The 27,113-nt window shown below is 38.7% G+C and overlaps 1 protein-coding gene across 21 annotated transcripts in view; it reads right to left on the bottom strand.

Annotated features, from left to right (window-relative positions):
* Positions 1-13,145: 13,145 nt before the first annotated feature.
* CAMK2D (calcium/calmodulin dependent protein kinase II delta) overlaps positions 13,146-27,113 on the bottom strand; it is a 293,523-nt gene continuing 279,555 nt past the window's right edge. For 15 of the 21 annotated variants that reach the window (XM_029941778.1, XM_029941727.1, XM_029941673.1 and 12 more), the window contains 5 exons: positions 24,507-24,582; positions 20,156-20,250; positions 17,759-17,987; positions 16,294-16,388; positions 13,146-15,120 (listed from right to left, as the gene is read on the bottom strand). In XM_029941778.1, coding sequence (XP_029797638.1) covers positions 16,322-16,388; positions 17,759-17,987; positions 20,156-20,250; positions 24,507-24,582 — 467 coding nt within the window. In that variant the 3' untranslated portion in view covers positions 13,146-15,120; positions 16,294-16,321. Of the gene's footprint in view, positions 15,121-16,293; positions 16,389-17,754; positions 17,988-20,155; positions 20,251-24,506; positions 24,583-27,113 lie in introns of those variants that run through there. The other 6 variants (XM_029941715.1, XM_029941759.1, XM_029941769.1 and 3 more) reach the window with 2 other exon arrangements.

Genomic DNA, 27,113 nt, shown 5'->3' with positions numbered 1-27,113 from the left:
TCTATTGAGACAATCATATGATTTTTGTCCTTCATTTTGTTAATGTGGTGTGTCACATTCATGGATGGCATATGTCATATCACCTTTTATGTTGAATCATCTTTGCACCCCAGGAGTAAATCCCACATGATCATTTTATGTGAATAGTTTAATGTATTGTTAAGTCTGGCTTGCTAATATTTTGTTGAGAATATTTGCATCCATGTTCATCATGGATATTGGCCTGTAATGTTTTTTTCTTGTGAGGTCCTTGTTTGGTTTTTGATATTAGGGTAAGGCTGACCCTGTAGAATGAGTTTGTAAGCATTCACTCCTCTTACATCTTTTTGTTAAGGAGTTTGAGAAGGATTGGTATTAATTTTTCTTTAAATATTTGATAAAATGCATCAGTGAAACCATCTGATCCTGGACTTTTGTTTGCTGGGATGTTCATTACAATTCTTCAATGGCTCGCTAGTCATCATGTACAAGTAAATTGTGTCACACTGTCCTGTACACATGTGTGATAATTGCTCATCTTTCGCTGATACTTCTGATAGATTAATTTGCCCAGAGAAAATTCTAAGCCGCCATAAACCACCATTCTCTGTAGTATTATTTCCTGATACCCTTCCTGCTTTTTCAGTTTTTGCTCCAGTAGCACTAAACACCATGTAGGTTTCTAAATGTACAATAAAATTTTACTTTTCTTTGCAAATGTTCCACCTACATGAATCTCTTCTTTAGTTTTGCTGGCAAACTTCTATTAATGCTTCAAATTTTAACATATGTATCTACTTATCTGGTCTTGGATAATTGGATTCCAGACCCTGACTATTTCCAACTACTAATTTGCTCAATACCAGCACCCAAGCAGATGAACATGACAGGAGAGAAAATGTGGCCCTGTGCTGACTCATATCTGCAACTACAAACATGAGTGGGTTCCTAGAACTTTTTGCTACTCTGACTACTTTTCCCCAGCCTGTTCACTCCAGTCCTCCTCCCACCCCCAACAATATTTCCTGCTCTCTCTTTGCTCCTCAAAAACCCAATATCCTCTTTTCAATCTTCACAGTAAGCTGAGAATTTTGCTTCCTATATAATATGAAACAGCATCAAAGAGAAGAGAATTTCATCCTGTCCTTCCAATAACCTACTGTCTTGTCTGGGGTGAATTACTAGTCTCCACATTGAAAGATCTGCCAATGCTCCAGCTAAGGCAGCTGTCCTCTGAGGCACGAGATCTCATCTCTTCTCAATGATATTGCTTCTACAATTGTTCTCTTTCACTGCTGTGTCATATAAGCCACAGATGCAGAGGCGCCAAAATCCCAAGTTCAAGAAGCAGAGAAAATGCACCAAGATCTATCATAATAAGCTGACAGTTATATTTTTTCATCAAATTTGGGAATGCTAGCAAAAAATTCTTCAGTTTTTTCCCATTTTCTCCTATTTCTCTTCTCTTAAAAAGATTTCAGTTTTGCATATATTAGGCTACTTGACGTTGCTCACAGTACACTGATACACTGTTCATGCTTTTTGAGTTCTCTCCTTGCTTCATTTTGCATAATTTTAATTGCTATGTCTTTAACCTCACTGTTTCTTTTGTAAGAATGTGCAAATAATTCCATCTAGTCTATTTTAATCTGAGATATTATAGTTTTCATATCGTGAAGTTTAAAAAAATTTTTTTTCTAAATATATTTGAATTTGTCTTCTTAACACATTCAAAAATTTTTTATCTTCTTGAACACATAAAATATAATGAATTTGATGGCCTTGTCTACTAATGTTACCATTTGCATTATCTCTGAATCTTTCTTTCATTAATTTTTCTCCTCCTGATGATTCATTTTTTCCGCTTCTTTGTATACCTGGTGATATTTTTATTTTTGAGAGAGAGAGAGAGAAAGAGAGAGATAGAGCCTGAGCAGGGGAGGGGCAGACAGAGTGAGAGGGAGACACAGAATTCAAAGCAGGCTCCAGCTTTGAGCTGTCCGCACAGAGCCGACAAGGGGCTTGAACTCACAAACCATGAGATCACCACCTGAGCTGAAGTCACTTGTTTAACAGACTGCACACCCAGGTGACCCCCCTTGGTGACTTTTATTAAATGCAGACGTAGTGAATTTAACCTTATTTATTGCTAGATATTTTGTATTCCTGTAAATTATTCTTATTTGTTTCCCTTATTCTCCATTAAGTTACTTGGAAACAGTTTGATCCTTTTTAAAGTTTATTTTCAAGATGTTAGGTGGGCTCAGGAAAGGCTTTAGGGCTAATTATTTTTTCCCACCATAGGGTAAATACATTTTTGAGTACACTGATGCCCTGTGAATTGTTAAGGATTTTCTACTCTAATGAAAGCACAGACTGTTCCCAGCCCTATGTGAGCCCTAGAGAGTAGCCTTGACGTGTTTTTTTCCCCCAGCCTACTCAGCTGAGGACGCAGGAGGACCCTCTGCAAATCTCCACAGCAGTTCTCCTCTTCCTGGAACTTTGTCTTGAGAATTCTATTTGCCTTGACCTCCCTGTTCTCCCACTTCCCATCTGCTCAACTGGAGACTCCTGAGCAATGCCTGGACCCTCTTCTGCTATAGGCTGGAAACTCTCTCCAGGCAGGTAACTGGAGTAATCCGTTTGGGCTCACCTTGTTTCTTCCTGTATCTCAGAGATCACTGTCCTGTACACTTAATATCCAGTGCCTGAAAACCTTTTTCATGTATTTCACCTCTTTTATAAATGTTTCAGCAGGAGGGTAAATCCATCCCTGAGACTCCATCTTGGCAGATCTAGAGTATTTTGGCTGCTTGGCTGTTTCTGCCTTCCTCCCCATTCTCCAGATGTCATATTCATACAGTTAATTACAATGTTTGGCTGGTCGTTTGCTCCCTGTTTCTGTCCAAATCTATATTTCAACTTATCTTATTGATCAATGATAACCAGTACTTTATTCTCATCCTACTTTTAATTGATTATTAAATATCTCTAAATAAATATATTGAGGGAGAGTAGATCCCAAATGGTTTATTGGTTAAGACTTTGGGAACATTCCTCATGTATGATTAGTTACTCTTTGCTTTTTTCTTATTTCCTTTAGGCCAGAAGTCCTTAGAGTGACACAAAAACATATGAGGGGTCCTTGTGACATTTTCAAGGAGTGTATGAGGTCAAAACTACTTTCATAATAATATTAATGTCTTAACTACTTCTTTTCTTTTTCTCTAAAGATTGCACATTTGAGTTTTCTAGATGCCACGTGATGTGTGGTGACATCATTGCTCTAAGAGCTAATGGATGATGTTCTTGCATATTATCATGGATTAAAACCTTCTTGGTTTTCACTCATCATATAGTAAATTTTCCATGAGGATGTCAATTATTTTTAAGAGTATGAAGTATCCTGAGACTAAAGGGTAGAAGAGACATTGTTCTGGACTTGTAAATTCATCCTTTTCATTCCAGTTTTAAAATTGGCAATAACTATTCTTTGGGATTTCTTACTCTTAAGAAGATTTGCCATTCGACTGGATGCCATCTACAAGCTGCCCATTTCCCTGCTCTTAAAAATTAGTTAATTTTTTTCTTTCTTGTATTACTGCTAATATTGGTGTGATGGTTAATTTTCTATGTCAACTTGACTGGGTCAAGGGCTACGTAGATATTTGATCAACATTATTCTGGATGTGTCTGTGAAAATCTTCTGGATGAGATGAAGACTTGGCTTGGTAGAATGAACAGAGCAAATTGTCCTCCCTAATGTGTATGGGCCTTTTCCAATCAGTTGACAGCCAGAGTAGAACCAAAAGGCTGACCACTCGTAAGAGGAAACGCTTCCTGCCTGACTACTTTTGAGCTGGGACTCCAATTGGTCTTTTCTTACTTTCAGTCTTGAATTGAAACATTGGATCTTCTTGGGTCTTAAGCTTGCTGGCTTTCAAACTGGAACTATGCAGTTGGCTCTTCTGGGTCAGATCTAGGGAACTGTCAGCCTCCATGATGATGTGAACCAAATCTATATAATAAGTCTCCTTTTATATAGAAAGAGAATCCTGACTAATACAACCAATAGAACAAAACTTACAAGAGGAAATTATAGTGGATCTTGGATTCGTTTGAGTTCTCATAATCATTTCCCTCAGTCTGTAGTTCTTGCATTAATAATCCAGATTAGTTCCATCAGAGCTCACGAGGCTTGTCCAGGGAATATGGCACCCCAAGCATAATTAAGAACAACCTAAATCATATGTAAGATAATGTCAATTTTGAAGCTCAAGATGAGGTGAAAACAAAACAAAAGGACGTTAAGCAAGAAGGCCCATGTATGGAAAGATCTGGGGAAGAACATAATCAAGTGGAAAGAACAGGCTGAGAACAGCATTTCAAAACTAAAGCAATGAATAGCAACAGTGTTCTGGAATTTCTCTTCCATGTGGTATCTTGTCCTTCCAGAATGGAGCTTAAGGGAGCTGTGGATGATGGGACAGTGGAGAATATAGTGGACACGAAATGAGGAAACCTAGTAATGTTTGCCACTGAGCAAGCTTGTAATTTAATATGTATGTAATTTAATCTCTGATCATTTCTGCCCTAGATATCTGCTCTATCACTGTTTTTGTGAGGCTAAAATTGAATGGATGACTCAATATTTTCTCTTCTGGTTGTTTCCCTAAGAAAATTATCAAGTAGCAAAAAATTAGCTATAGAGATGCTCAGTGCTTATTGGTCATATAATAAAGATAAGAAATAATCATGTTAAACAACAGGTAATTGATTAGATAAAAGACATTTCATTTAGATAAACAGATTTAGTATGAGGGCACTAAAAATAATGATATGGGGGCATTGTTCTGAAATGAAATTTATTATATGCTAATAAGTGAAAAAAGGTTATATGAGAATTATAGTATGATCTTTTTGTTATATGTATATGATTGGAGAACTGAACATCCCTTTTTCTTTTCTGCAGACGATGAATGATAAAAACAAAGGATCCTTAGCATTTCAAAGCCTCTCTTGTAAAACAATAACTAAGGGTAATAAAGTTCTGTAATTTTTTCTAGTTAGCTTGAAGGGGAAGTAGGAAAGAAATCAAACATGTAAGAATGAGAAGGAACATTGATCATGAGGTGGCTGGCCAAGTATTTTGTTTCTATGTCCTGGAAGAATTAATATTTGTTCTTAGGAGCGTGTGTGTACTTAACAGATATGTTAAAAAAAAAAAAAGAGAGAGAGAATGAATGTGGAGCACAGAGGTGAGATTAGTCCAAAAGAAATACCTGAGGTTTTGTGCTGCTGAGAATCTAGAGCTTCAAAATTCCCTTTCTCTCATCCCTTCCTTCCTGTCTGGTGGCATTACATCATCAGCATAGAAATCACATACAGAGGACAAGGCCAGCGTGCTTCTCTAGCCACTGTGCCTTCAAACCCTGGGAAAGGCTATTGCGGCAGAAGTAATGAACTGGTGGTAAGAGACCTCTTTCTGGGACTTCTCCCAGAAGCACGATGTGTTTACTTGGAGAAGTTTTAAGAAGAAGTTTTGTGGCCTAAGCATGAATCAGAGGATGGTGGAGCCGGGTTAAGAATGAGACAGAAGCCCACAGCTGCAATCTCCTGGCAAGGGGTTCTCTCTTTCTGGGAAGGTTTTTATCATCAGCCTCTAAAGTAGTAAGCATTTAGTGGACACTTCTCTCTGTTCCTGTTTCCTGCCTATAAGGGAATTTTATTTTCTTTCCCACTCACCATTTCTAGTTGCCAGCTTATGTCTGTCTGTCATACTAAAGTGCTTCAGTTCTAGATCTGTTCATATGTTGACGTGTGTGTATATTTAATCTTTCACCTTTTTAGCAGAGGGGTTTCAAGATGGACTGGCTCTTTTTTTAATGAACCGAAAGAAGGGAATACCTATGTGTGAACTCAATTGTTACTTTAAAGTTACTTTCTTAGTGGCTGGGTGGCTCAGTCAATTAAGCATTCGGTACTTAATTTTGGCTCAGGTCATGGTCCCAGAGTCCTGGGATCGAACCCTGTGCTGGGCTCCACACTGAGCATGGAGCCAGCTTAAAGTTCTTTCTCTCTCTCTCTCTCTCTCTCTCTCTCCCCCTCTCCCCCCTCCCCCTCTCCCCCTCTCTCCCTCTCTCCCTCTCCCCCTCTCTCTCTTCCTATGCCCCTCTCCCCTCTCCCATGCTTGTGCACTTTCTCTTTCACTAAAGTTTAAAAAAAAAAAAAGTCATCCTCTTAGTCCCACGCCCTAGAAGAAGTCCTTTGCTCACGGTTTGAACACTAGAGAATCTAGTTCTTTTGCTTGGGGTGAAAGGGCTGTCATGAAAATATTTAAAAAGCCAAGATGAGAGGAAGGTTCATTCTGAGAATGAAGACTTTTGTAAAGAACAAAAAGGTCTGGTGATTAACCAACCTCATCTTCGGTAGGAGACGTCTCTGAGTCACCTGTATTTGGAACAGTTATACTGACGAAAAGGAGCATTGTACACATAATGCCACTTAATCACAAATCAGTGAGCTAAACACTTCCTCTCACACAGCAGCAAATCATTGCTTCAGACCATGCGGGAACAGGTTATATAGATGAATTGCCTGTTCTTTTGTTCACGTTGCCAGGCAGTAAGTATCACGTGGGTGGATGGTGAGTAAGATCGTTGATGTTTACTTAGTTGTTACAGTCTCCTCCATTTTCCTACGTTATTTAAAGTAGTAAAAAAGAAAAGCAGAACTGAGGAACATTAATCATTAAATGTGGTTTTGGACACCAACTGGTCTTCACTTTCTTTTTTTTAATTTTTAAAAGTTTATTTAAATCTAAGTTAGTTAACCTACAGTGTAATAATAATTTCAGGACTAGAATTTAGTGATTCCTCACTTATGTACGACACCAGGGCTCATCCCCGCGAGCGCCCTCCTTACCGCCCACCACCCGTTCAGTATTCAGTCCTTCCTCCCAACTGAACACCCCACCAGCCACCTTCAGTTTGTTCTCTGTATTTAAACGTCTCTTATGGTTTCCCTTCTTCTCTCTTTTCATCTTATTTTCACTTTGTTTTTTTCCCACTTTGTTTTTGAAGTTCTAAAAATACTTCAGCTTTTTACTGAAGTTCAGGCAGGGCAAAGAGGGTATCTGGAAGGGGCAGGATGTAATTGTGGTTTAATGGGTCCTGCTCGGGACCAGAGTTCTTGGAAGAAATTCAAATGGAGTGAAAGGACTACACTTTCTTAGTCCCTGAGACTTAGGTGCTGAAAACCAAACAGACAGGGCAAATCAGGAACACACAACACAAGTAAATGTATCAGTGGATGAGATTAGAGTTGGAGAAGATAGTTCATTTTCTCACATATTTCCATCTCTCTCAGGACAATGCATATTTAGAAGGGACAGTAAAAAACAAAAAAATATAGTTACTATAGTGTACAATGTTGGTTCCCAAACTTTCTTAAGAAAAAAAAAGGCAATACAACCAATCCTCGTCTGGATATCTATCCTTTGCTGACCACCCATAAAGAAAGGCACACTCAGATGTTGGGGCCCAGTAGGCAAAAATAACCCTCAAACAATATTTGGGCCACACATGTGGCTTCTGTTAATCCTATGATTTTCTCATTGCTTTGTAAAGAGACATATACTTTTAGGCTTTGAATCAACTTGGTTCAGTCAGTGGCTCCAGCCCTCCCCTTGCTTTGCTTTCTAGCTCTTTATTTGGTGTCCCTACAGAAATCTCTGCCATAAAATTTGCTTCTTAAAGGATAAGCATCCTGCCCAGGCATAACTGATGAAGGGCCTTAAGGAATGTAAATCTCTTCTCAAAGAATTCTTCAGGCTCATCTTCCGCTTGTAGCCAGACTATTATTGGGGAATCCCTCCCTTGTAATGACTTGATTGTTTCCTTTTATTTACTACTGTCCTGATAAAAATAACCTTTTCCGGAGCATGTCTTTACTTCAAAAATCTTGAACTATGTAACTATTAAAGAAATGATGTAATCACCCATGGTATATAAGACCCTGGCCATCTAAGTAAAACGTGGCTTTACCAACCACTATCCACGTTGTCTGTCTCGTCTTTTTCGTCATGTCCATCTTCTTTCTTAGAGATATTTTCGCCAACACCAACCCCCTACTCGGGACCTTTCGACTGTGATGCGTGGGTTGGTCCCCCGCACTCAGAGCTCTGGTTTAGGTCCTTAAATCAGGCTAAGCTGAACAGGATATGGCGGTGGGGCCAGTTCTGGGTCAACTGGGCTATTAGGAAATGTTTCTTTGAAGGGGGCTGGGGAATGGAAAAGAGAGGATGAGCCCTTCCATTGGATGCTCTCCTGTCTGGATGTGACACTAGGAACAAAGTCATGCACTTTGGGACCATTAGGTCTCTTAACCTGGAGTATAAAGTTTATGCTCTACAGAGGGCAAGATAATAAAAAAAACAGGTAGAACCTGGTTCTGTTTTTATGTTGTTGATCACTGAGATAACACTGGAGCTAACTCATCTACCTCTTGTTCTGTAAAATTATGTATTTCTCTTATTATTTAAGATATTTGGAACTAAGTTTTCTGTTCCTTGCACCTAAAACGTTCCAAATTTGTGCATTGATGCTAAAAATTCCTCGTAGGTTTTTCCCCCAGTAATTATGCAGGCATTTCACAACCTCTAGGATTAGACTGGGGCAACTTTTAAATGGGCTGGGAGCTTCAGCTTTTCCAACTGTAAAAGAAAAGAGCAATCCATTAATTTATTTGTTCAACTACAAGTACTTATTAAGCAGCTGCTATGTTCTAGACCTTGTTCTAAGAGGTGTATCAATGAATATGAGACAAAATCCCTGACCTCAATGTGTATATTTTACTGGAGAAGAGGATTATAAATAAAATGAAGAAATACATTAAATAATAAGTGCTAAGGAAAAAAAAAATCCAGGAAGGAGAACACAGTGTCCAGTTAGGGGACTGAAGTTTGAAGTCTTGGATGAGATGGTCTATGAAAAGTTTTACTAAGAATGTGACTTAATTCTATAAAGAAATAAGAAAGCCAAGAAGATAGCCACTCGCTCTCTGTATGGCAGGCACAGTAAATAGCAGATGCAGAGGCCCCCAGGCAGGGGCATTTCCAGCAGGTTTACAGAAGAGCGAGTGGGAGGATAAGGGAGGATCCATGCCCAGTAACAACCTCATAGGCCACTGGGTTTTTCCTCTGAGCGATAAGGGAAATTATTGGATGGTTTTGTCCAGAGAAGTGACATATTTTGGCTTATAACAAGCTCATTATAGCTGTTGCATTAAGAGTGAAGGGAAGAGAGAAAAGAATGGAAGGTGAGAGACCAGTGAGGGGGAGATTCTAGTACTACGGAGGAATATGATGGTGATTTGGCCCAGGGATGTAGCAGAAGGCACTGTGAGAAGTGGTCACATTGGTGCTACTTTGGAGGTAACAGTGACAGGGTTTCAAATAGAGAAAAAAATAGAAAAGACACTAGGCTATCTGGTCAGATCAAAGGAAAAACTGCGTTGTCAATTATGTAGGATCTGGAAAGGACTGAGGGCAGGAGCTTTCAGTACACTCTCAAGAGCTCAGTTTTGGACGTTTCACTTTGAGATGCCTGTTGGATCTACACTGTAGATTCAAATAGGCAGCTGGATTTGAATGTTTAGAGTTTAGGGCAGTTATTCAGGCTGGACATATAATACTTGAGATTCATTAATATAATCTAAAGCCACTGCAATTACAGTTAATTACCCTGGGAGTATGTGAAGACTGAAAAAAAGGTTCCAAAATTAAAAGTCAAGTTGATGAAAAGGGAGCAGTTAGAGATTTGAAAGCGGCATCTAGAATGATAGGAAGAAAATCAGGTCAGTGAATTGTCCCAAAGATAAGAGAAAAAGGTGTTTCAAGATGGAGACAGTAAACGACTTGACAAATCATGTAAAATGAGAACTGAGAGTTGATCCCTGGAATTAACAGGGTGGCCATGGGAGACTGGGAAAAACTGGGGAGGCAGTAAAGGCAACTGCAGTGGGTTCAGGAGGAACAGAAGGAAAAAACTGCAAATGCCAATTATGGACAGTCCTTTCAAGGACTCTGTCTGCTATGGAAAGCAGTGGGTATTAGTGGGAACAGCTAGCCGTGAGGAAATGCTTTATAATGATGGTGAAGGGGGGGAATTGCTAGAGTGATACCTACGAGTAGGTGTGGGGGAAAGGGCGTTGTTGGCCTTTGACAGGTGCATAAGCTCTTTATCCCCATCCCTGGAGAGAAATCGCGGTGTGCAGAAAGAGCTGCTGAGATGGCGTCATTTCCTGCAGTGAAAATGACAGCAGGGTCCTGCTCTGAGTGACAGTGAGGAAGGAGGAGTGGGAGACCGGAAGATGGTAAGCACAGTCTGACCCCGTTGGGGGAAGAGTGGGAGAACGTGCACTGGGGAAACAGAATTCCTGGGCAGCCACGAGGACCTGTGAGGGGTGGCAGCCATGACTGTAGGGCAGAACCGGTCAGCAGCTTGGATCCTCTCCTTCAGCCACATTCAGCCAGGGCGTGAGCATGGCCCACGCAGGCTGATGGACGTGACCGCGGTCGTTGGGGGCTTCCATGGAAGGGAGAAAGGAGCAAGGGAGTTTGTAAATTCAGACTACGTCATGTGTTAGCGACTGAGTCAGGCCTTTTGGCTTTAGGGTAAATTGCCACCACTGTATCCCAAAGCAGTTTCTAAATATCTAGTTACAGAGAGAACATTGCTAGGATTTACATAAATAGTTCACAAATAGCACCCATTCTTCCTTTATATCACAGATAGTACCTCAGGAAAAAAAAATGTGCTTTGGTTTATATTTGTGACTCTCCATTTTCTTGTTTAAAATGAAGTCTCAATAATTCTCGGTATTTTAGCTGGAGAGACGTAGGAGGAAGACAGCTGCCTAAGGAGTATGGTTCGGGGATGTGAGGGGCACCCCCTTCTGGAAACTCAGTGCCCGGGCCTGCTCACGGAGGCCTGAGGTGCCCTACAAGTGCTGTCTGACTTAAAGAAAGGGGCTAAACTCCAGTGTGTCCACTGTGCTGGCTGCAATCAGGAGCCGCGCACTTGCGGGCGGGGACAGGTAGAGCGCTTGGTCTCTGAGAGTCTTTGGCTTTTCTGTCACCACAAGGGAACACAGGACAAGTGGGGCAAAATCTTACAAATTTTCAAATTAACCCAGAAGTCATGACTTTGATATGAAATCTCTAAGTTTAAAACGTTGGCAACATTTTTTTTTCCCTCAAAGAGCTAAAAACATTTTTATGGGTAAACCAGAAAAGTCTGACTTGTAAAGTAGTAAAAGCCTTTAAAAATGGAAATCCTTCTGGGATAAGATTAAGACTGAATTTCATTGATGTTTCCTACTGGAGTCTGTGCAAGAACATTTCAGCCTACTTCGGAGAATTGGTTTTGTTTGATAGAAAAGTAGGAATCGTCTCTGAGTGTGCTGTCTCAGCCAAGGTGGCTTTTCCCTGCTTATTGTTCACATCATGGATACATGATCTGGTACCCTGATGTCCTTTACGATCTTTTTATATATTCTCACATCTCAAAATCTGAGAAAAGATCTCCTGGAAACAGTGAAAGAATTGTAGCTATCAGGAGAATTTTATTTTTGAAATCACTCAGATGTTGTGCCATCTACATTTACTCCTACCTTTTTAAAAAAACATTTTATTTTTGAGAGAGAAAGACACAGCATGAGCAGGGGAGGGGCAGAGAGAGAGGGAGACACAGAATCGGAAACAGGCTCCAGGCTCTGAGCTGTCAGCACAGAGCCCGACGCAGGGCTTGAACCCACAAGCCGTGAGATCATGACCTGAGCTGAAGTCGGACGCTCAACCGACTGAGCCACCCAGGCGCCCCGTTTACCCCTACCTTATATAGGATTATTTATACAGGGATTCAGAATTTCAGTTAGTTAAGATTAAGATTCTTTGAGAGTTTTCCTAGAATAAGCTAATCTACTTTCATTTTCCCTGCTTTTGGCTAGATGACTACCTTACTCAGTATCTCTCATCTTCCTGCTGAGACATTTGATATGAATATATCCTTAGCACTATCTGTAAACCAGCCTTAAGAGAGCAGCCCATAAAACAAGTGTTCTACTCTCCTGAGTAAGGAATCAGGAGGACAGTATTAGTGATTGTAACAGCTTTAGCTGCTACCATTTAATATTATGTATCAAATATTACTCTGGTGCTTTGTACCCATCATCTCTAGTCCTCATCATACCCCTATTAAATTGGTATGTTTGTTCTCAGTTTACAAACATAGGAACTAAAGTTCAGAGGGAAGAGTTAACACGCTCAGAGTATCAAAAACAATAGTGACAGGTAAGCATTATACCCATGATTGTCTGGTTGACATCTTGAAGTGTCCATTTGCAGCGTGGCCACAGTTCAAAACTATTTATCAATAGCTTCTCCCTTCTTGGCCTTCTTTGCCTCTAGATACAAAAAAAGCACACCTCCAGCTCTTGCCTATAGAGACATTATGCTCCATAGAGGAGGCCCAAGATGCATCTTCGAGACCAGGTGGCTGGCAGGAGGCAGACCCGAACTACTGCAGGTACCGAGAGGACGCGCAAGCTTGGAGCGTGGTCTCGGACAGTTCAGTCAGGTGGGCGGCACTCTAAATTGATATTTTAGGAAGGAGTAAGAATTGCTTGAAGGTGTAGGGGAAGAATATTGTAGGTGAAAAACAGGATGAAGAGATGTGTGATGCTTGCAGTCAGTTGAAAGGTGGTGTACTTACGTACGTTCGGGCAGGAGCAGAAGTGCTTGCCGTACACCGGAGATGACACTGAAGTGTCACACGGTCAGCGGTGGCTGAAGAAAGGAACAGCTTGCAGCCGGTGAAGGATGGAATGGAGGGCACATGTAGAAATTTCAGGACTCTTATTTTTAACTACTTTGTTCTCAGAAAAATTTTCCAAGAAGACTTATTTTGGGCATATACTAAATAAATTTGCCATTATTACCAAGTACATTCTTAAAAGGAAGCACAGTTCAATAACTTCATCCTTACATCAAAGGTAAATTGTTACAAATTAATGAGACCACAGTAAGGACACACGGCCACCGACACTGGCCAGCATCGTGCATGCACCAATGCAGTACCTCTTCTTAAGAAATAAAAATGGACACATTGTCAGCAGAAATCACAAATTTATTAAGTCTTAAATATATCAATCAGTCATTTACCATTATGGCAAGAAATATATACAGTGTCCCATGGTAAACTGCAGTGTTTCAAAATGATAGAAGATAATAAATGTGTAATTCGGTTGTGGTGGAGAGAACAAATCACAATTTCCTCACATCTTAGTGCGGAAGACAAACTTGATCTACGGTAATACTTCAACACCACATGCTGAGTTAAAAGTGTAAAAAAAAAAAAACTCTATACCTATTTTAAAATACATGTATGTCACGTATAGCCGTTTCACAAAAAGGTAGAAGAAATCAAAAAGGGAAAAATGAGGCCATTACTTTTTCACAGATCTCATTGGCAGGTTAACATGGCTCAATACATTTACTGTATATATTTATTTTAAATATATATTTTTAAATTGTGTAATTATCAGAAAAGTTTCAATCCGTCTACCATACATCCACTAACAACAATATCTAAAGTGATTAGTAATCAATACAGAAGGGTGAAATGAGATAAAGAGGGAGGGTTGTTTTTTTGTTTAGTTTTTTGCTTCTGCTTTAAAAATAGGCTTCTGAAGATTGTGAATTACTACCGTTATAATAACGCTGATGAGGGTAACATGCACTAGAAAGCATTTCCGAGAAGAGAAACAGCCTCACGGGAGCTGAATAAACAAAGGAGAAATGAGAAGCATAAAGAAAATCCAGGCATTTCCCTTTTCTTTTTAAACTAGAAAATCCTAACCCCTCACAGGAAGATCATGTCACTGACACAAGAGGGAAGCTAAGAAAGCACAAGCCACAAAGATCGAGTTCTAAACACTTATGAGAATGGAAATCACTTGAAGGCCTCTCTGACTTAGGAAACTAGCCGGTGGTGAGACAGAAGGGGCCCATTCCTCCAGGCGGAACAAAGTGCATCTGCACAAAACCCTGATCTGCCACAAGTCAGTACTGTCCTTTCAAGTCCCCTCATTACTGAGACACCCCTCAGGTGAGCTAGGAACCTCCCTGCTTTTACCTAAGTTTCAGTGATTCTAATACCATCAACACAGGCTCTAGTTTGGAAACAGGGATTCTAAGCAGAATTAAGAACCTTTAAAGTCTTGACTACATGTTCAGGGTCCTGAAGACAGTAAGGGTGCTAGGTTAGTCACCTCCATTATGCAAATTTCACTTTCCTTTCTGTCTGGTAGTGTGTGAGAAAAGACAGAAGAGAATGGACTAGAAGGAAGCAAACAGCAACACATGAGATCAAACGGAGAAAACAGAGCACATATGTGAAAAGAGAAAACACAGCGGATTTACCAGAAATGTGAGTACATCCTAAAGTGATCACTCATAAATCATGTGAATTTTTCCAGTTCGCGGTTGGATTTTAGATGGCAGCAAACAAACTGATACTCACTTCCACATTCTTGAGTGATTTTGTTCACATATCATCCTACTTTAATTGTTAAAGAGCAACAAAGCTTTCATGAAAAACCATCCATTTCAACCAGGATCACACCAGGAAACTGAAGGTGGTTTTGTTTTTTTTTTTTTTTTTTTTTTTTTTTGCTTTTTTGTTAAACAAGCCAAAACTGATAAACAGCAAAGAGTTTTAAAAATTTACATTTCTCTTACAAATGGTCAGAGAATAATTTTGAAGTCTTTTAAATCTTGGCATGAACAGAAACTTGACGAATAGGTTGTACTTGGAACATGGTGGATTGTTTTGTCTGAACCCCCTTTATTGTTTGCCAGCAGTGATTTAAGTTTGCGTGGAGCAGCCCCCTAGTTGAAGTGTAAACAATATACAGGAAGGAATATATGACAAGATGACGCATCACATATGCACTACATGTAGGACCTTCACAACTTCATGCACGCAGAAACATGCATGAAGAGGAGGAGAGGGTGGCCCAGGGCTCCCATCCAGGTGCTTTGAAAACAAAGAGCGCAGAAGCGGCGCTGTCGATGTTTAGCTGAAAGAAAGGGGGGGGGGATAAGTTACACTGTTTTACAAAAACATTGTCAAATTGTTTTGCCAAAGATGTGACTGGGGACAATTCTATACCTTAGCTAACCTAACAGACTGAAAATCCAATGTAGGAGATGTTTGCTTGTCATCATTAAAAGATGAAATATATGATGTTAAGCAGAAACAATATTAAAACAGATAATGTCATTAATTATCTGTCAACCTGTCCACACAGAGCTAAGCTGAAAATAGAAACGGGAACCCAGGCTTCAATCACATTATTGAATATAAATATGCACCATAAGCATTCATGTTTACTAAACACATATCATTTTGTTAAAATTATGGTTACGTTCATCCCTAGCTTTTGTCATTATTCTTAGGCTTGTTGGAAAGTTAAAGCTAGATGCCAATTTAACAAGGAATACAGCCTCAAAAGTGGAGGAAACATAATTATTTAATTGAGGTTTTTTTTTTAATCCAGCAGCTGGGAGCACTATTTCTCAAAAGCTCTGCTAAGGTTCAGTGCTTTGAGTGGAGAAAATATTCACAACATTACCACATGGATCTCGATCCTAATCCAAGTTAAGAAACAAATCTTAAAAAACAACACAGACATGAATTTAATTACAGTCAACTTTCAATTATCCTCTGGAATTACCCACAATGTGAGTTTTAAATTTCAGCTTGACTTCCTCTTGTGGCCTGTGCTCATGGTCTAATACTATTATACTCAGTCAGGCACAGCAAATTAATTTATAAATTAACCCTAGTCAAGTGCTTAACAGGAATTACCACCTCTAGAAAAACAGACACCCAAAAATCCTACAGCTTGGTATAAATTAGGTCTGGATCACTGGAGTGGTCTGAATTGACTCAGACACAATGGACTTCTGAGGCAAGCGCTCCAGGGTGTGCTAAAATGCCAAGTCCATATGCTGCACGGAGGCTCCTCTCAGTGCTTCTTACCTTCAAAACAAGGGTTATGCTACAAAATGAGGCCAAACATTAGACTCAAGAGCTCATGCAAAAATGCTATAAATTTCCAAAGACCTTTTACATTTTTCCATTGAATATAATGCAAAAGAAAATACTCTTAAAGGGAAGAAAAACAGCCATGCAGCTTTTTAGTCATTAGCTCCATTCACAAAGTATTCCGGAGCAGGATGTTACTTACAAGACCATATGTGAATGGTTTTCAGGCCTTAGATGTTTTGCCACAAAGAGGTGCTTCCTGAGAAGTTTTCTTTCCCATTTGGAATACAGGATGGCCTATTAAGAGAAGCCCCATTTAAGCCACCTGGCATAAAATGAAGTTTTCTTAAATAGGCTCTATCCCATAAACACTTGAGGGAATTGTAGAAAAACCTTACCCTCTAGTACTGAATGAATGAAATCCCTTCCATATTAACTGGCAGTTAGTGCTGTACCTCTTTGGGGTAAAAAACACACAAGTATGGGTGTCTTCATTATTATATTCCTCTGGTCATTCTCTTCATTACATAGCTATCTTTTTTCCCTTCATTTACTTTTTATAAATCCAACAGTGATATATAATTACTAAGGCTATAGAGACGGCCTTTGAAAACCACTGTGGTACATTATTAAACTAAGAAATTTTGATAGATTTTCTGGAGTTGAATGGCTGTTTGCATAAACTTGACTCCCCATCCCACTCCTCCCCCCAAATATTAATGGGTGATCCTGGTGAGACAATTTGGAATGAGACCAACAGTGGGCCAGAATTCTGAGTCTAAACTCTCCTTATTTTCATCTCACCCCTTCACTGATACAACCTTATTTCCATTAATATTCCCCTTTACTCCAGTTGGAGCATACCCATAATCCACTACCGTATGAAGCTAACATCCTGACATTGTCCTTTCCTTAAAATATTCCTGGACTATCTTCCTGTTGCTCTATGTCTCCAACTTCCACTTGGAATGTTGGACAAGGTCTTGTATGCAAGAAGGTGTACTTGTTCCTCTGCATAAGGTATACTCCCAAACAGTTATGAACAATTTGCTACATTGGTCATTCATTCCATTCTACTCTGAAGTTGATTGCAAACCTCATAACTTTTCTTTGGGATCAGTCATAAGTAACTAGGAGATGTACAAGAAATATTTGTCTAATTATTGATTGGAAGAGCAAACATAACATCTGAGGTAGAGTAGCCTAGTGGGGAAGACACTGAAATACCTGGTTTTTGCATTTTGAATATCATGTTTATAAATTTCTTCTAATATCTGTAACTGAGCCCAGTACGTCATCTATAAACGTTCTAGTATGATATTGGTCATTTTAGAAACTCCTCCTTACTTTTTCCTCCCACATCACTTTCCTCTGCCAATTGTGACAAAGACGTCAGAAACAGCTTGCCGTATTACATGATTTAAGAGAAAGAAACCAGCTTTCTGGGGTATCCTCCAGTTTCTATTATGTGTATTTCAACCTCCCAAACAGCTGGTCTAATTGATCTTTCTAGAGAGTTATATAATCTATTTCTCCTTAAACATTCCCACCAGCATAACTGAATTCCAGCATGAAACAACATAGGTCATGTCATAAACAATGGAATAAGTGAAAAAGGCTGACCATGGGTATATTATCAAAGAAGCTGACAGCCTAGAAATATTTACTTGATGGGTACTGTTGGTGACCCAGAGCGATGAAAATGAACGTTCTGCCACTTTCCATCCCGGCGGTGCCACACACGGGTTTCTTCTGACTGCATTGTCTTTGGCATTCCGCTGCCATCCATGTACTGTGTGAGCCTGATGTATGCTATGCAGGCAGCATCATCACCTACCAGGTGCACATGGGGGTTCAGGATAATAGTGTGGATTGGTTTATTGCCTTTGGACAAAGCTGAAAGAGAATAAAATGAACACAACACTTAGTTACTACATAAAGAAAACCAAAACCAATAACTTCATTTGGGGCCAATGAATGGAATGTCATTCATTCATTCAACTACTAATTGTTTGCACGGAGTCCCTGGCACTGAGCAAAGTATAAAGGAAAAGAGAAAGAGCAAAAGTAGATAGTCATTATTTTCTTCATTTCCCTTTATAGAGAATTTGTGTGTTACTCTGGAAATGTGGGACTCACAAAGCTGGAGTAAAGAGGTGTATTTATAATGGGAGGTGATTAAAAACAAAAGCCATGATACAAACAGAGAGGGAGAGGGCCTGGCCCCAGATGCATGGAGCAGTTGAGAGGAGACCCTGTGGTCTTATTTGTTTTTATGAGTTGATGAAGTACATGGGACAAGGGAAATGTATCAAGTATCAAACATGGAGATAACTGTCTCCAAAAAACCTGGCCATAATGTGAATTTGTTTCCCATCTCATCCTATAACTTCTTTACTTTGTAGAGCCCATTCCATGATAGTCAAGTTGTGTTCATTCAGTAAGAATCCAAAATTTGCTTGTTGGCCATATAGCCTGGTTCTGATCCTCTGTTTCTTTAAGTAGCTCTCCCTAGATTCCAACCTTTGGTGTTTTGACAATAGCTACACATTCAAATTATTCAATGACCAAGAGTTGTGGAGATTTAGTGCAGATGATGAGTGATGTTATTCTTTTAGTAAAATAACTTTTAATGTTTTTTTTTAAAAAATTTATTTTCAGAGAGAGAGCAGGGTGGGGGGAGAGAATCCCAAGCAGGCTCTATACATCAGCACAGAGCCAAATATGGGGCTCAAACCCATCAACCAAGAGATCATGACAAGTCAAAATCAAATGTTTACTTATTTTTGAGAGAGAGCAAGTGAGTGAGCACAAGTAAAAAAGGGGAAGAGAGAAAGGGAGACAGAAGATCTGAATCGGGCTCTGTGCTTACAGCAGAGAGCTCAATGCAGAGGCTTGAACTCATGAACTGTGAAACCATGACCTGAACTGAAGTAGGACGCTTAACCCACCCAGCCACCCAGCACCCCTGCTGTTATTCCTTTAGATCACTAGAACAGGTTAAACTGTCTTACCTGTTATCCAAACCTGCCTCCCATTCTCAGAAAAGATCTGAGTAAATTACTCAATGCTACAGTCACATAAAAAAAAGAAGACCCCATAATGAAGAATATGTATTTATGGTAAGTAATGACATATAGTTTCTGTTGAATAATTTATCCCTTAAATGTTTAATTCTTTTATTAGAGATGAGATGGTGTCAATTGAGAATCAACTGAAAGAAATATTACAAGAGAATGAGGAAATTTACTGAAGCTTTGTCAAGGTCAATTTACCACATAATTCTTTCCTCACAAATGCTTAGTGACTATATAAAAAAAGTAATTCGCTAAACATAAATTAAAAACCCACACCATGGAAGACATTCTTGTCAATGCTTATAATTACTGGAAGTGAAACTGATTATACGAATTTTTGCTACACTTCCTCTTTAATTTAATTAATTCACCCTATGTATCATGCAAATGAAACACAATACCTAGTTTTTAGGGCTAAGGAAAAGAAAGATAAAAGGAATTTCTGGTTTACACTTTTTTTTATGATCACAAGGATCTCAGGAGTTTCTTTTGCTACTTTCTCTGAAATGTGGCTATTTTCTCTGAGACCACTCAAATTCTTGTAGTGCTAACTGAAACATTTACCTGATCACTCATTTTCAGGTACATTTCACTTTGAAAAAGAACACTAAATAAGCTTGAAGGCACACCTTATGTCAAATATTTTGACATGCTATCGTGTCTTTTACTTTTTATACATAAACAATGTTTTATGAAAACTAACTTTTTTGGTAATCCATTTGCAGTTTATATACACAATTTACTGGGACTTAGTTGGGGTATGTTCAATCAACATTACCTTTTATACAAAATCAAATAGTTTTCAAAACACCAAAACTTTTTTTTAAGCTTGTCATTTTTTTTATTTCAAATATGAAAATTTTTATGATGTGTAAAATATTGGATTAAGGTAAAAATTCTCATTGGAGAATAGAGCAAAGCTACAAAATTGAGAGAAATTCAAAGAGAAGTTGGAAAAGGCATGTTATTAACTTAGAATAAATGTACCATTTTCAAAGTAGAATCGGTGAAAGTCCATCCCTTCCACTAAATTACCCAAAGCTTCAGGTTCAAAAGCAGTAAGGCCTGGGTCACAGATTTTTCTGTAGGAAAAAAAAATCATAATGAAAATAACCAATACAATGAGTTAATATAATTTGTTTCACACATATCCACTCTTATTTATAAACAGTGAAGGAAAGCGTCTCTTTAAAGAACATTAAAAATATAAAAATTTCTTTCACAGGCTTTGGCAAGGTGGGTTCATGAGCAGATGCTATAAAAGCATTTTGCAGGGAACTCTGATAGGCACAAGGCAATAATAGCAAGTTCCAGCAGATGATAATCTATACTACTTTAGAAGCCTCCTTTTTAAAATTTGTTTTTATATTTCCAAGGTGAATTCTCTAGCCTTCCTCCAGTTTTTCTCTTATTGTTTATTTTTGAGAGAGAGAAAGAGAGAGGGCATGTGCACAAGAAGGGGAGGGGCAGTGAGAGAGGGAGACACAAAATCCAAAGCAGGCTGCAGGCTCTGAGCTGTCAGCACAGAGCCTGATGCGGGGCTTGAGCTCATGAACCATGAGATAATGCATGACCTGAGCCGAAGTTGGACACTTAGCCCACTGAGCCACCCAGGCACCCCCTTACTCTTATTTTTTTAAATGTTGTTGAAGTCCAATACACTCTCCAAGTCATACAGAACCAACAATGGCTCTGAAATTAATTTTGGAACAAATTTTGACACCTTCTACATTCATTGATTTTAATGTCATATCCTATACTTTTTAATGTCACATCCTATACTTTCTGTGTTTAAAATTTATTTACTTTTAAAATAAAACTGAGAGGTTTAAATGCATGTAAGAGTGTCTTTAATCCTAGAAATGTAATCCAACAAAGAGATGGGCTTTCTTTGGAGAAAGGTATTCAGTAAGGAATTGTTACATGCCTATGTAGCAGATAGTCTTTGAAACAATTATAATACAACCATTAAGACGGGGACAGAAACAAAGTGCCTGAAAATCAGATTACTTACATATGGGATAGGAAAGATTTAAGAGAAAACAATCTTAAAAGAAAGATTTGAGCTGGGCTTTCAGGAGCGAGTAGGAGTTTTCCAGGGGTGAGGAAGGTGGTAGGCAGAAGGCAGGCAGCAAACACAATGGCCTGGTACCGAGAGAATAGAGTATGTTTGGGGAAGGACGGCTAGTCGCTTGATCTGGTTAGCACTCGGTATGTAAGTCCCACCGACATAAAGAGGGAAACAGTTCTTGGGCTTGTGGTGAGCAAGGTAGGCTTCTCAGAGAGGGTAACATAAAATCTGGATTTGAGGAAGGAGAGAAGTTTACAAAGTGATACAAGTTTCAAATGGCCAACTTACCGTTCTTCACAGTATTGCTCATAGTGTGTGGAACTGATTTCTGAAAGAATGCTCTTAAAGTAGAAAATAGTAGGGGTGCCTGGTTGGCTCAGTTGGTTAAGTGTCTCACTTCGGCTACGGTCATGATCTTACAGTTTGTGAGTTTGAGCCCCACATTGAGCTCCATGCTGACAGCTCAGAGCCTGCCGTCTGCTTCAGATTCTGTGTCTCCCTCTCTCCCACTCCTTTTGTCTCTCTCTCTCAAAAACATTAAAAAAATTTGTTTAAAAAATAAAATACCTTTAAAAATCAGTTAATATTTCTGTGATTTTAAAAAACGCCTTAAAGGCAGGGGTGACAGAGGAGGTAGTGGGAGGGCTTTTACATCTTGTCTCAGACTTGCTGGTGAGCAGGTAGTTTCAAGCTCAAAGTCCAATATATGTAGTTTCTAAAGGGCAAAATGGGAATAATAATGTTGCTATGGTAACAGGAATTTATTCTGCCAGGGGCTATTACTTCCTCTATAAGTATGACTTCTGGTTGTCAACAATGGCAAATCAAAATTTTTTACTACCTTTCATTGGCAGTGAAATTATCTGAGAGTCACTGTACTATGATGGACCTCTTTACCTAACCATCAAAGAGAGTCAGTAGATCTGGAAACCTGCTAATCTGTTCTTTTTTTTTCTCTCTTCTGTGATATATGCATTTATCACCTGTCATAGGCTTTGGATTAGCAAAGGAGTCACAAAGCTGCTGCTTGATGTGTGTGTATGCACACACGCCCTGAATAGGGGCTCTAAGGAACAGCTGACAGGGCTTTACCAGTGTATTCTACCACCCAAAAAGCTCCCATGTAAGGTCCTGTTGGATTATTCCTGGGCCTGAGTTGGAACATCAGGCCAGATTACAGGCCTCCATAGGTAAACAGATGTGATTCCACAGGACTGCATTATTTAAAATACCTATCATTACTGTCTTAGAATGTAGGAAATGTCCCAGTTTTGCCTGGCTACCACCACCAAAAAAATATACTTTTTTACTATTCCACAGGAGAATACTATTACAGAAATAATACATATTTTAAAATAGCATTGTCACATTTGGAGAACACATTCTCATGTTTGCCTACCAGAGTTATCAGCACGGAGGACAGAAGAGTGGCTTCTGTGGCAGAGTTCTCCGTCTCTGACAAGAGTTTTCTTTTAAACGTATCTTACTATTTCAAGTGCACTTTATTAAACCATGTTAAAATAGCTGATACAAATACATGCATATGCATGTGTTTGCATGTATATGCATATACATATTTAATTCACAAGAAGCAATCTTGCATTTAATTTAGTTCTTACATCCAATTACTCTCTTCATATTTTATAACAGATGATAGAAGCAATATCTCATACAAAATTTGGGAAAAAAGGCAAGAAAAAAAACTCACAGATAATTTCATCTCCCAGAGGCAATGTCCTTTTTTACTTTTTAAACCAATTTGGCATATCTCATTCTATTTTTAATGCTTTTTCTCATGTAGTTGGAAGAATTATGTATGTTATAATTACATCATAAGCATTTTGCCAGATTGCTAGAAACTGCATGAATATCCACTGTATCAAATGCATTGCATGTTACTTAATGGTTTCCTTAATTTAAACATGTTTCCAATTTTTCACTATTATGAATATTGCTTCAATAAACATTTTTGTTTATATTTTTTGTCCATGCTTTAGATTAAAAATCCATACCTATGTTAAATTACTTTTAAGTTTGACAGAGTGTGAATGAATGGGAGAGGGGAGAGAGAATCCCAAGCAGGCTCTGTGCCCAGCTAGAGTCTAGACTTAAGAAACCCTGAGATCAGGATGTGATCCAAAATTAAGAGTCGGACACTCAACCAAATGAGCCACCCAGATGCTCCCATACCCATGTTAAATTTTTATCTGTAAAATTAGAGAATTAAAACAATTTGAAACTTCAGAGAAAAATAAATTTGAAATAAGTGCTTCCTGGCATATAGGACTAAATGTCCTGTCCAACCACTGCCGCCACCACCAACCTAAATGTCTGCCTCCATTTATACTTTACCCAGCAGTGGAGGAAAGTCACCATTGTTCTATAGTATCTGCATCCCTCTGCTTCTCGGCGATTTTTATCCCTGCTGATATGATTGGCAGAAAATGCTCTTGAATTCACATTTGCATATTTAGGCTTTTTTTTTTTTTAGCATACAAGTTTTTATCTATTTGGGTAGCCTAATCATTTTATTTGTGATTACTTCCTCTGCTTTTAAACTTAGGTCGTTCCAATCAGAGATCAAATTCAATCTTTTTGCATTTAACTCTTTCGTTCAAGAGGAACTCACTCATATGGAGTAAGAGGAAGGCTTAGACTGAATTTTCTTTGTCCAAGTAGCTAACTTGTTGACCCACATACTTTGTGAAATAAGTCTTTATTCCCTATTTGTTTGAATGCTTTATTTTTATTTGACTCCCTTTATATACCCTATGATCCAGCAGTTTAAGCATTAGGACCTTTCTTCAAATAAACTGTTACCTGAGAGACAAACTCATAAGAGAGACCAAGATAAAGCTGAGGCATGCTGGCTAAAGAAGTAGAAGGCTGCCTCATGTCCCCTTCTAACCTCTCTCTGTCCCAGCATCTTGACAGAGCTGCAAGGCAGAACATTTCTTAAACCAAAATGCACTTTCTGTGTGCTTTCCCATCTCTGTGTTTGCTCTCACAGATGCTGCTCTGCCTGGAATGCCTTCCCCATATAGATGATTATAAATCTGTGCATTGACTGGGAGAGCACAGACTTGTAATCTTCCTATCAGAAATCTTGTGTGTTCTCTGTAAATACTATTTATTTATGATATAAAGCTATCATTGCCCTCAAAGCTAGGGTTAAATATACAGAAATTCCAGTATACTGAAGAATGCACTCATATGAAATATATTTTGTCATATGTATGAAAGCAAAACAAATGTGCCTCTACTCACGTGTAAGCTTCAAAGTCGCCATTGTTGATAGCTTCAATCAGTTGTTCGGTGACTTTGATAATTTCTTGCTTTCGTGCTAAAGGCAAAGATAGAGTATTTTATATGACTTTTGTCCTTTATTCTCATAAAACTCTAACAATATTACTATTTTTCTTAAACAGGGTTTTACCATTGAAGGCCCATCCCTCCCTAAAACATGGTGTTATTCTCTCTACAATCTTGCTGTCTATAGTGCAGAGATCAGCATCATCTACTACTTTTGGGAGGCTGTAAAACACAGATTCTCAGGTCTGCTTGGAGCTGCACTGGCCTTGCTGGATGACAGGGTCACAGGAAGGAAATGGCAGACGTTGCATGGCTCCCGCCATGAGAGACGGAAACTGGCATCTCCTTCCGCTACTACTGCTCATGTGAAATTAAGCTTGTTGCTATTGATTAGGCCTCACAATGTTCCAAGTCAGACCCATACTCCCCACACAGATAGCTCATGGGAAGAAGCATATTCCCATGCTACCTCTATTCCTACCTCTATAAAGAGGAATTGAAACAAAGCACTGCAGATGTTTTGTGGACAGGCTCTTCTAATGAGCCTCACAAATTTAAGGCATAGAAAATGAAGAGAGTTAAAAAACACAAGATTTACTCTAGCCCAGAGAAAAAGAGCCTAATTTAGGAATAAGAAACAAACAAGAGTCAGGCATAAGTTATTGTGCATACATATGCTAATTTGGTGCCCATTATGAGGCTGGGAAAGAGTAGTTACAACATAAACTCCTATGCAAAGGCCAGCTCATCTAGGGCGCCTATGGCTCTTACACCTTAAACATCCTTAAACATCAAAGAACAAGGTTAATAAAAGGTTTATTTACTAACCATCTGGAATACATTCTTCCTCCTGTGAGCCAGACAGAATGCCTCCTAGCCTTGTTTATGCCTGAATCTTAGTGTTTGCTATCTGCTTCTCACTGAAAACATCCTGCTAGTTGTAAGATCTACTACCAGTTCAAACAAATGTGTATGTTATCTACTTTTCTCCGAGAATATCCTATGATGTGTAAGTTACCTCATTGTAATTAAAGTAGTTCTGCAAAAATGCCTCTGTAAAACCTGTTTCTGTACCCTTTTCAAAGCATCTTATCACTGAGAATTATTTGTAAAAATTCCACTTTTTGATATCATGTTAACACTTAAATCTATAAATAAAGGCACAAAACCTGGCAAGAGAGAGATGCCAGGCTGGTGACCAAGAAATAAAGAAACTCTGGGCTCTCTCAATTCATTTTTCGCCAACGCCGTCTCTCCTTTAGGGGACCCTGGACCAGCTGGAGCTGGACTCTGGCACAGGACCTACTCCAGACCTACAGATTAAGAATCTGCGTTTTAACAGGATCTTTAGTCACCTAAAAATTCCAGACTATATATTTTAAATAAGTTCTCACTACCTTTATCAACATAATTGTTTGTAAATGTTTTTCTCTTGAACATTTAATAAATGTATATTTTCAGAGTACTAAGGATGTTTTACATGGAAAAACTTTAGCTAATTCTTTTTTTTAACTGTTCAGCTCAATCAACTCTGCAAAAGAGAATACTGACACTGTAAATGCCATCATATTTAGACAAATGTCCTTCAGTGAACTCTGTAAATTGGAAAACCAACATTGAATCAACATGTGGATGTAGGCAGATAATTAGATGGAACCTCCCTGAAGAGCTGTCAACTCCAACACCAAACATGCTTTGTGTCTACAATTGGTAAAATTATTAATAGTTGGCTTGGCTCACATCCCATCTATTCAGGGAACTCCTTCCTGATAACTTTTGCAAGAATTATTCCTTGCCTTTTTTGAATGCTACAGTGTATCATTCATTTGGTAATTAAGTATATGCTATGTACCAGGACACTTTTTTTAGTTAAATCATTACTGGTTTTAAATTGTTATTAAACTTTATTCACTGTGTGATGGTCTTTCTAGTTAAATTAAAAGCTCCCTGAAGGGTGGGGGAGGCTATTTTTGCATCCTCTAAGTTTTATACCAATGTCTTTTAAAACAGATGCTCAATAAATTTGTACATTTGATCAAATGCCATTAATGATAATCTTTTGATTTCAGAATTCTATTTTTAGTAATGAAATTAATGCATAAAATTTTAAAAATTAAATTTCTATGAGTTTTGCTTTAAGAACATTGTGATACTTCCTTAACTTACTGGAAATTAACTAGCAGAGTCACAAAAAGTTACAGCCATTCTATCTTAGTGAAGCTACCATTCATAATAGAAAAAGCTGAAGTCTGGTTTTAGATGATTTGTTTTTCAAAGTTTATTTATTTATTTTGAGAGAAGAATTAGAATGCAAGCAGGAAAGGGGCAGAGAGAGGGAGAGACAGAATCCTAAGCAGACTCTGCACTGTCAGCACAGGGCTGTGGACTCACCAACTGTGAGATCATGACCTGAGGTGAGATCAAGAGTTGGATGCTTAACTGACCAAGCCACCCAAGTGCCCCATTTTGTTATTGAATAAAGGCAACCAATATGTATTTTTAATGAAACTGATCATTATTAAGCAACTTTTAAACACAAAATTAAATGCTTACATTTTCCAG

The sequence above is a fragment of the Suricata suricatta genome, chromosome 1 (assembly GCF_006229205.1).
Source record: "Suricata suricatta isolate VVHF042 chromosome 1, meerkat_22Aug2017_6uvM2_HiC, whole genome shotgun sequence".
NCBI lineage: Eukaryota > Metazoa > Chordata > Mammalia > Carnivora > Herpestidae > Suricata > Suricata suricatta.
This window is presented reverse-complemented; position numbering and strand designations above follow the sequence as displayed.